Source organism: Miscanthus floridulus, chromosome 14, assembly GCF_019320115.1.
Source record: "Miscanthus floridulus cultivar M001 chromosome 14, ASM1932011v1, whole genome shotgun sequence".
Lineage (NCBI taxonomy): Eukaryota > Viridiplantae > Streptophyta > Magnoliopsida > Poales > Poaceae > Miscanthus > Miscanthus floridulus.
The window spans coordinates 81,679,433-81,690,050 of record NC_089593.1 but is presented as its reverse complement, the minus strand read 5'-3'; the positions used below and the strand labels follow the sequence as shown (position 1 = coordinate 81,690,050).

Below are 10,618 nucleotides of genomic sequence, written 5' to 3'. Positions count from 1 at the left end.
TACCAAAAAGTCATAGAAAAGTTCCAAATTGGAACATGTGCTTCAAGGTACTGTATAAATGCCACAGAAAAAATTTGAAAACAAAAATAAAAAAAATAAAAATACCTTGCCGAGTGTCGGAATTGGCACTCGGCAAAGGAACCTCTTTGCCGAGTGCCAGGCCTGCAGCACTCGGCGAAGACTATTCAGAATTTTTTTTATTCTTTCGGATTGAAAGAACCCTGAATTTCTTTGCCGAGTGCCCGCATCTGGGCACTCGGCAAAGAGCCGCCCCACTTAACCCTAGCGGGTCGACTGACCCGCTCCCACTCTCTCACCTCCCTCTCACTGCCGCGCGCGCCCGGCCCCGCACCGCCGCCGCGCGACCACCGGCACCGCCCCCGGCCCCGCTCCGCCACCGGACGCGGCCCCGCCTCGGCCCCGACCTGGCCCCGCTCCGCCGCCGCAGCCAATCGGCCCTACCCCGGCCCCGCTCCGCCGCTGGACGCGGCCCCGCCCCGGCGCCGCTCCGCCGCTGCTCCGCCGCCGTAGCCGGCCCTGCCCCGGCCCCGCTCTACCGCCGGTGGTGCCCTGCCCGGCTTCCCCCCCCCCCCCCCCCTGACCCGCCGGAGTGGAGGAGAGGAGGAGCAGGGGAGTAGAGGAGAGAAGGGAGGTGGAGGAGAGGAGAAGGGAGAAGGAAGAAGGAGAAGGGAGGAGGAAGGAGAAGGGAGGAGGAGGAGCCTCGGCCGCCGGCCACGCCCCTCGCCGTTCGTCCCCACCGTCGTCCCCGCCCCTCGCTGGAGACGAAAGTGACCCCGGCACCGTGTCGCCCGACTCCACTGCCACCCAAGGTATAAAGCCCCCCCGGTTGTCAGCCTTCGTGCCTTGTATGTCATTATCGGCCTTCATGCCGTATGTGGATGTGTGGGCCTTCGTGCCGTACGTGGATGTGTGGGCCTTCGTGCCGTATATATGCTGTCGGCCATCGTGCCGGCTTTTTTCTTGTAGGTTTTGGAAACCTCCCCGTATAGGGGAGGTTCTGCCAAAATTTTTAACTTATAGTATTATAATTCTTCTTTTGCAGAGCAGGACCCGTCGGAGGGGACCCGGAGTATGTAGGCGACCCCGATCGTCTTCGTCGGCGCTGTGGTCCTGCCTGCACAGCGTCGCCTCGCCACTACCCCGCTAGCTTGACTCCACCACCACCCTAGGTATAAATAACCTCTCTTCCTTATCGTTGTCGTAGATCGGTGTAACCCAGTTAGGCGTCTCTCATTCGAAATAGATACGGTTGGAGGTATGCGGATCTTCGCATATCTAAGACCGTATTTGTTTCAGATTGTCCACTTTTTTGGACAGCCCACGGATGCATAGATGGGGTAGTTTTCATGTTCTGCTTCGATCCGAGACAGAGTTTCGGCACCACCTCCCTGTTGTTCTCCGGATACACACTCTCCCTTCTAGGACGTGTATCAGGAGAACAACAGGGAGGTGCTGCCAAAATTCTATCTCGGATCGGAGTAGAGCATGTAAACTAACCTCATCTACGCATCCGCGGGTGGGATTAGGACCTATCCTCACCCATTAGACAATAGGCACGCTGTTCAGATGCAATTGGTGGTTATATTACTCACTCATGTATATGCTAGAGGATGGATAACCGTGAGTGGATATACACGGGCCGCCCAAGTCAAGCTGAAATCACCCCTGAATGGATGGACAAGACCGAGGGTTTCTTGAACCAAGCATTTGGCAAGGCAGCTAATGGAGCGAGAGACACATTCTGTCCTTGTAGCGAATGCGGAAACATGAAAAGAAAAACTAGGAAGATCATGGGGGAACATCTTTGCAAGAATGGATTTACGCCAAACTATACTCGGTGGGTGTTCCATGGTGAAGCCCATCGTACTAGAGAGGAGGTGGTGAGACCACGCTTGGAGGCATTTGATGCTGATGGCGGGATATCAGGATGGTTAGGTGACTTTCACGAAGCAACGTTCGCTGAAAGACCTATGGAGGAGGAGGAGAAGGAGGATGAGGAGGAGGAGCCAGAGCCAACCGGAAAGGCATTCTACCAAATGTTGTCTTTGGCATAGAAGCTCCTACACGAGAAGGCAACGGTTTCTCAACTGGATGCCATTGGACGCCTAATGGGGTTGAAGTCCTAGTACAACATGAGTCGAGCCTGCTTCGATGGTATGTTGGCAGTTATTGGTGGGCTGCTTCCAGAGGGTCATATTCTGCCGAGCAGCTTCTACGAGTCACAGAGACTCCTTCGTGCACTTAAGATGTCGTATGAGCAGATACATTGTTGTCCAAAGGGGTGCGTCCTATTTAGGAAAGATCACAAGGATGCAAAGTACTGTCCAAAGTGTAAATCCTCTAGGTATGTGGAGGTAGACAAAGGTGATGGCCAGAAGGAGCAGCTTGAGATCCCCATGAAAGTCCTATGGCACCTTCTGATCATACCGAGGCTCCAACGGCTATTCATGACCGAGGAGTCTGTGAAACAGATGACATGGCACAAGAATGGCATTCGATACAATCTTGACAAGATGGTACATCCAGCTGATGGTGAAGCATGGAAAAGCTTTAATCACAAGCATCGTGACAAAGATCTTGAGGCCCGTAATGTACGTGTTGCGCTGGCAACGGATGGGTTCAATCCTTATGGAATGATGTTGGCCCCATACACTTGTTGGCCCGTGTTCGCAATCCCCCTCAATCTCCCCCCCCCCGGGGTCCTCCTTCAACGGCAAAACATATTCTAGACATTGATAATTCCTGGACACCCGGGAAACAAAATGGGTGTGTACATGGAGCCTGTTTATGATGAATTGATCAGTGCTTGGAATGAAGGGGTATGGACTTACGACCGAGCTACAAAGAAAAACTTCAAAATGTATGTTTGGTACCAGTACTCCATGCATGACTTCCTGGCGTATGGGATATTCAGCGCCTGGTGTGTCCGTGGGAAGCTCCCATGCCCAGTATGCAAGACAACTCTGGAGTTCATTTGGTTGAAGAAGGGTGGCAAGTTTTCGTCGTTCGACAAGCATCGACAGTTCCTCCCTCTTAACCATGCATTCAGACAAGACACCAAGAACTTCACGAAAGGTGTCAAGGTGATCGCTCCTGAACCTCAGAAGATGACTGGTGCCTAGGTTCATGCTCAGATAGATGCTCTCGTGGTCAATCCACAGAAAGATAGTTGAAAGAAAGATAATCCAAAGAAAGATTGCTTTGTGGGATATGGTGTCGAACATATGTGGACTCATAAGTCGGGCTTGGAGAGGCTTCCCTATTTTGATGACCTTCTCCTTCCACATAATATAGATGTAATGCACACTGAGAAGAATGTTGGCGAAGCACTTTGGGCAACACTCATGGACATTCCTGACAAGACAAAGGACAACCCTAAGGCCAGAGTGGACCTGGCAATGCTATGCAATAGACCAAAGCTAGAGATGCTGCCTCCAAGAGACAGGAAGCCATGGAAAAGGCCTAAGGACGATTACATCTTAGAAAAGAAGCACAGGACGGAAGTGATACAATGGATGTAGACGTTAAAGTTCCCGGATAGGTATGCAGCGAATCTGAGGAGGGGAGCGAACCCAGAGACTGGCCGAGTCTTAGGGATGAAGAGTCATGACTACCACATATGGATTGAGTGGCTTCTTCCGTCAATGGTTCGAGGCTACGTCCCTGAGAATGTCTAGAAGGTGCTGACAGAGTTGAGCTTTTTCTTCCACCAGCTTTGTGCCAAGGAGGTATCTGTGAAAGTGGTTGAGGAGTTGGAAAAGGTGTCACCTCTGTTGCTCTGTAAATTGGAGAAGATCTTTCCACTTGGCTTTTTCTTGTCGATGCAGCATTTGATTTTGCACCTCTCGTCCAAGGCACGAATGGGGGGCCCATGCAGAACCGTTGGTGCTATCCAATCGAGAGATGTCTAAAGACTATTCGCAAGAAATGTGGAAACAAAGGCAGGATTGAGGCTTCCATTGCTGAGGCATTCATTCACGAGGAGGTGTCAAACTTCACAACAACATACTATAATGAGAACCTTCCTAGCGTGCATAATCCACCCGCTCGGTACAACGAGGACGAAAATGAATCGACCCTTAGCCTTTTCAAAGGGCCACGCGGGAGAGCAAGTGGAGCGACCACAAAGACCTTGAGCTATGAAGAGTGGCGCAAGATCATGCTCTACGTGTTGACCAACCTTGACGAAGTGGAAATGTATCTGGGGTAAGTTCTCAACGAACTTGTTACATACTCCGTAACTTTTGTACATCCAACAACATCGTTCCTTGTCGGTGTAGAGATTTTTTTGGTGAATCCTGGCATCATTCAAGGCCACCTTCTGACCATGAACGAGAGACCCTTCTTACATGGTTCGCCTAATTTCATTACATGGTTCCAAAAAAAGGTACCGACCAACTTAGCTCTTACTAAGTTTGACGTTCCAAGTTGCCTGATTTCATTTCTCTCCTGCTTGAACTTGCAGTGCCAAAGGGATGTGTCTATAAGTGCTGAGTTACGACATGTGGCCAATGGCTTTGACTATAAGGTCTTGTCATTTAATGCTTATGACGTGAATGGATATCGCTTCCACACAACAAGGTACGAGCAGAGTTGTCCTAATCCAAGGACCACGAATACTGAAGTATTTACGCCGAGCACTGATCAGGAGGAGTATTATGGGGCAGTTGAAGAAATATACAAGCTCGACTACCGTGGTTCCAAAGCACTTAATCCTGTCATATTCAAATGCTAGTGGTTTGATCCTGTAGTATCGAGAAAGTCCCATCAACTTGGGATAGTTGAAACTCGACAGGATTTCTTCTATCCAGGAGAAGATGTCTATATTGTGGCTCAACAAGCCACACAAGTTTATTATTGTTCATATGCTTGCAAAACCGACCCATGTCTTTAGGGTTGGTATATTGTGCACAAGGTATCACCACACGGTAGATTACCTCGCCCAAACCCTGATGATTACAACTTGAACCCAAACACGCATGACGGAGAGTTCTATCAACAAGAAGAGGGGCTACCAGGGATGCTTGAGATACTTAACCGGAGAGATTGAAATGGAAGCAGACGAGGAATGGGTTGTTGACGAGGATGCTGCAAATGAGGTGCATGATCCGAAGGACTTGGAAATGCTTGACGGACTACGACTAGGCAATGACAACGATGAGGATGAGGCTGTTGAGGATTTGGACAATCTTGATAGTGATGATGATACCTATCATCCAGATAATCCCGATCATGAAGAATATTAGAAATACATGTAATACTATGTTATTTTGTAATTACATTTTCTTAATTTTGCATCTCTTACTAAGTACGTCTCATTTATCTCTACTTACTGGTTTACTCTTTTTAATTGCAGGTGATGGGGCCCACTAGGAGGAGCTGCCCCTCGGTTTACGCCAACCGGAGGGACATGGCGGCGGCTGAGGAGGCGGAGGCGTCAGAGAGGCCGAGGAGGCCGAGAGGCAGGCCCAGGCGGGAGCCGTTGACTGACCACGGGCGCAGCTCCTCACGCGACCCTGTGCACTCAGCAAAGAACATTAAAAAAAAACAAACTGCTTTACCGAGTGCCTACCTACAGCACTCGGCAAAGAAAATCCAAAAAAAAAGAAAACAAGCTTTGCCGAGTGCCAGATGCAGGCACTCGGCAAAGCATTTTTAAAAAAATAATAAAAAACACATTTCTTTGCCGAGTGCCGACGCGTGGCACTCGGCAAAGGGGCTGTCACCATGACCTAGCCATCACGGCGGCTTTTCTTTGCCAAGTGCCATCGTGGCACTCGGGAAATCCTTTGCCAAGTGCCCGACATGCGGCACTCGGCAAAGAAGCCTTTGCCGTGAGGGGATATGCCGACAGCTCTTTGCCGAGTGCAGCACTCGGCAAAGGCTTTGCCGAGTGCAAAGCCTTCTTTGCCGAGTGCAATTGCACTCGGCAAAGCACCTGTCTCCCATAGTGATAATACCATGATAACATATGTATGAGCGTGTATTATACTGTTACCTAAAATAGATACCGTAATCATAATATTTCAATCAATATTACATAAGTCTTCACGAAAGATTGATAGTTAAAATATAACTCTAAATTTGAATGCAAAACTAAAACATCAACTTCAATTGTCGCATCACTTCATGCCTACTATATGATATGCGAAAGATAAGCTTGCACTTCTTTAGGAATCAAGTGCTACGGAAAGATAATCATAACAAGTTTGTGTTTCACAATATATGTTTTAGAATCTATTCTATAATTAAGAATCTAATCTCTCAATAGTTCAACTAAGAGAACGTGCTTTGCACGAATACCAAGCTGCAGTTGGTCACCAATCAATGATGATCCAGAAGATTTTCTAGTCCAAGATGCATCGTCTGACTTCTTGCAGCTGAAGCATGCAGATGGCTGAAGCTGTAGTTAGAAGTATCCTGCATATAATTTGTTTATTAATTTTTAAAGTTAAAGTACCATTTGATATCTAAAAAAATATGTATCGACGTGTGATGCATTACCTCTTTTATGGAGTTAGAATCTCTTTATATACGATATTCTTTGTGAACATATCCTTTGTCCCTTTCTTCTTCCCCTTCCCTTTCCCTTTCCCTTTCCCTTTCCCCTTGTTCACGTCCTTCTCAGTAGCCGTCATGGCTAGGATCCTAATGTTCGATCTTGCCGTAGCTCTTGATAGCGCCACATACAATTGGCCGTGTGAGAACACTGGTTCCAACAAGTATACCCCGATGTTAGGGATAGTCTACCCCTGGACTTGTTAACGGTCATCGCGAAGCTGAGCCGGATAGGGAACTGCTTTCGCTTAAATTGGAAAGGGAACATCTCATCGTCCGACGGGCATAAGGGTATACAAGGCAGAAAAACCCGCTTTCCAGCGTGCTGCCCCAAAACAATTTTTGCATCTATGGTATTCTTTTGAAACCCCCGTATGATAAGCCTGGTACCATTACAAAGTCCGTTTACAGGGTCAATGTTCCTAAGTAATATGACCGGGCAACCAATCTTCAGCTTCAGCACATGTGGAGGTAGACCATTGGGTGTCAAAATGTTAAGGAATTCCTCAGGGTAGTAGTTGTGCGGATCATCCACCGCACAGTCAAAACTATGGTACACCATCTCTTTTCTGTGGAAACGACCTATCATCTTCATATTAATCATATCAACCTAGTCGTTCCGCATAGATAAGATCACTCGAGAGGTGATATAATCTTTGCTTGACATATTTGCATTGAGGTTAGGGAATATGCAGTCAATTAGAGTATCAAGGTCACTATCTTCCCTAGTGTGCGGTATGCATATATCATGAGGAAGACGGATTTCATCATCAACAGTCACCTCCTTAGATCCTCCACCGACGCGCAACAAGTATTCTGCAAACCACAGGTCGCTCTTTGCCCTCATGTTGCGCACTAGTTTTAGATGTCGCATGGAATCCCAAAGGTACGACATACGCAGCGAGGCACCAACCACCTAAGCCCTCGACCCTCTCCGAACAACGGGAAGAACATGTCTGAAATCTCCACTGAACACCACGGTCTTCCCACCAAACGGCAGCTCTGGTCGGTCCATTATATCACGGAGACTGTTGTCTAGCGCCTCGACAGACTGCCTCTTTGTCATGCTAGCCTCGTCCCAAATAATGAGAGATGATGCTCAAAGCAGCTTGGCAGTACCACTCTGTTTCGTGAAGGTGCAAAAGGCCCCATTGTCAATGGTGAGGGGAATCTTGAAGCGCGAGTGGGTGGTTCTACCACCAGGCATTATTGAGGCTGCGACACCAGATGTAGCTGTTGCCACAACAATTTTTTTCTGACTGCGTATAGTAGCAACAAGTGCTCTGTACAGATAAGTCTTTCCGGTCCCGCCAGGACCATCCACAAAGAAGAGACCCCCATCCTCGGTATCAACCGAGGACATGATCTCATCATATGCAGCCCGCTGCTCCTCGTTAAGGGTGTCTGACAGAGCCACACCATCCTCGTTAGCCTCAATCCTAGGCTCCTCAAAAATCTCTCTAGGAATATCACGAGAGGCATCATATGTATCGTCGATATCAGGAAGTGGGTACATCTTTATATCCTTCTGCATTGATTGCAGCAATTTTTGAATATCCATGAGGACCATCTGCTCTACCATGATGGTGGATTGATTATTACGCCTGTAGTCCTCCGACATTGCCTCCTTGTGTTTCTCCCATAGTCCAAACATATCATTGGGCTCACAAAATACCAATATTGTTGCAAAGAGCCTTCACAGCGCATATGGCATCATCCACCTGGTTGCCTCAGTGAGACTCTCGTTCAGCGTGTTGTCCTCTTCAATGAAGCCCCTTCTTTCTACAGCTTCAAGGAAGATTGGTAGGATTTTGCCATCCACGGTCCTTAGACACTCAAAGGAGGTTGCACCTACCATGTGCTTTAGGAGAACCCTAAGATAGTAACGCTCCCCCTTGGCTGGATTGGCAGACATGATTCTTCTAATCTATCGTAATGTATCACGATGTGCCAAATTTTGCCAAACTTTGCCCTATGCTTGCCACGTATAGAACTCAGGAAAGTACTGGTACAATATACCTCGAGCTGTTTAATCTGTCCCGTTCTTCTTGAAGTACGCTGTAAGCATTGATTTGTCAGCACCTGGACGATCAAGCACTCGTCGAATCCCCTGGCGCCGGTGATTTGAAAATGATACCATTGTGCATGTCTGGAAGATGTAGCTATAAGGACAAAACAGAAGGGTATATTTCACTCAAATCAAACCTGTATATCCTCCACAAGGCTTCTGGGGGGTTTACCCATCTAGCATCTCTATACTTCTTGATCTCATCAATGTTCCCTTCACTATCCTCCTTATCAGCCTCTCTCATAGCCACAGACGCCGGTCATGACCCTTGTAAATGTACTTGAACAGATACTTGACTGCCTTGATGCTCCCCACATGCCTCAACATTAATGTGGCAGTTGAATAGATGGAGGAAATATGGGTTGTAAGGCACGACCCATCTGTTGTCAAGCTCGTGTCCGTGAACTTTTTCTTTTCGGCAATCTTCACGCCATCTATAAACTGGATATGAATCCTTGCCATGTACTATGACATCGCAGAAAGGTCTAGGGTAACGGTTCTTGCAGGAATCATGACCTTTGTGCACGGACAATCGTGATTAAGCAGTCCGCAAGGGCCATGCATCATATGTTTGGTAACCATCTTGTACAAGACTAGGTACTTCTTCTTGTTCGGGAGCTTAGCTGAGATGAGGCGATCATACTACTCTAGACACATGATCTTGTACTTCCTATCCATGATTAGCAAAAAATGTGCATGCGGTAGACCCCTCTTCTAGAACTCCATGACCTAACATGTGCTCACACCTTTCCCAAGGATATCCTTTTTTAGTAGTCTATCCTTCAGCTCTTGTAGTTTTGCTCTAAAGAACTGAACAACGAGATCTGGACGATCCTGTGGTGTCTGACCAGGGTAGAGTTCATGCTTGATCTCATCCTAGTTTGGGTTACATGTCATAGTCAGGAAGATGTCTGGTTTACCAAACCTCCATACCAGAGCCATGGCGTCCATGTACCGACGCCTCATGTCACGTGGGCCTCCAATAAATGATTGAAGGCATCAATGTCCATTTTCCCAACATGCTTCTACTCTACCTTCATCGGCATGTAGGCTATCAACCAATCCTTGATGTACGTATATAATCATGTCACACACAACTCTTGAGGAGGTCGGCCCTCCTCAATATCATCTTGATGGTTGCGTATATAATCTAATCGAGAACTCTCGATCTTGATGTGCGTGTCGACTACAAACTACTGGAATAGACGCTTGCCATACAGTATGGGGTTTAAATATTCCTGGATGCATTTGAAACTTGTAGCAGTAGTAGTAGTCACGCACGACACACATAGTCTACTAGGGGGAAAAAGTGAGTCTACAAAAAATAAGCCATGGATTAGCAGTTGTTATTTGTAGAATAACCACTGAGGGTACATTATGTACTCGCAGTAAGTATTTTATTTAAATAAGAAGAATAACAACCTCTTTCTTGCTTCTGACCCACTATGAGCCTTCTATAGGGCACAATACTCGATGACTTCTTCCATACTTACTCCTTTCTTCGGAATATCCATGTGCCACCAAGCTCACCCTTAGGGAAGAATAGAGGGTATGAAAGAGCATCGTAAACATCCCATGATATGAGCGGATGCCGTGTCTGCTTCTATCTTTCCCATGTAGGACAACACTATTCTATAACTGACCAAGGAGTTCGCGTCCCTCGATCCAAACAGCAGCCACCTCTGAAGTTGATGGTACATTGTATGTTCTCTGGTCCAACCTCTAGTCAAAGTTTAGTGTGACATGATAGTCTTCGAGGTGGTGAGCCTGGCCCACACTCCTAAGATGTTGTGAGTATGGATTGTCACGAAGGATGGCCACAAGCCTCTTAATGACTTTCTTGTCTTTTTGGCACTTCTCTTCACGACATCGTCGATAGCGGTGCTCAAGGCTTGGATCATCATCGTAGAAGTAAAGCTCGAGATGTCTTGGCTCCTTACCCTCTTCTCTGCCAAATGACCTTATGTTGTG

At 47.4% G+C, this 10,618-nt stretch overlaps 1 protein-coding gene and 1 pseudogene across 1 annotated transcript; both read right to left on the bottom strand.

Moving 5' to 3' along the window:
• Positions 1-5,412: 5,412 nt before the first annotated feature.
• LOC136503864 (uncharacterized) lies at positions 5,413-7,207 on the bottom strand (annotated as a pseudogene).
• Positions 7,208-7,678: 471 nt separating this feature from the next.
• On the bottom strand, positions 7,679-8,200 carry LOC136503863 (uncharacterized). The gene has a single exon (XM_066498807.1). It carries the CDS (start codon positions 8,198-8,200, stop codon positions 7,679-7,681), a length of 522 nt encoding a protein of 173 aa, XP_066354904.1.
• Between the last annotated feature and the right edge of the window lie 2,418 nt (positions 8,201-10,618).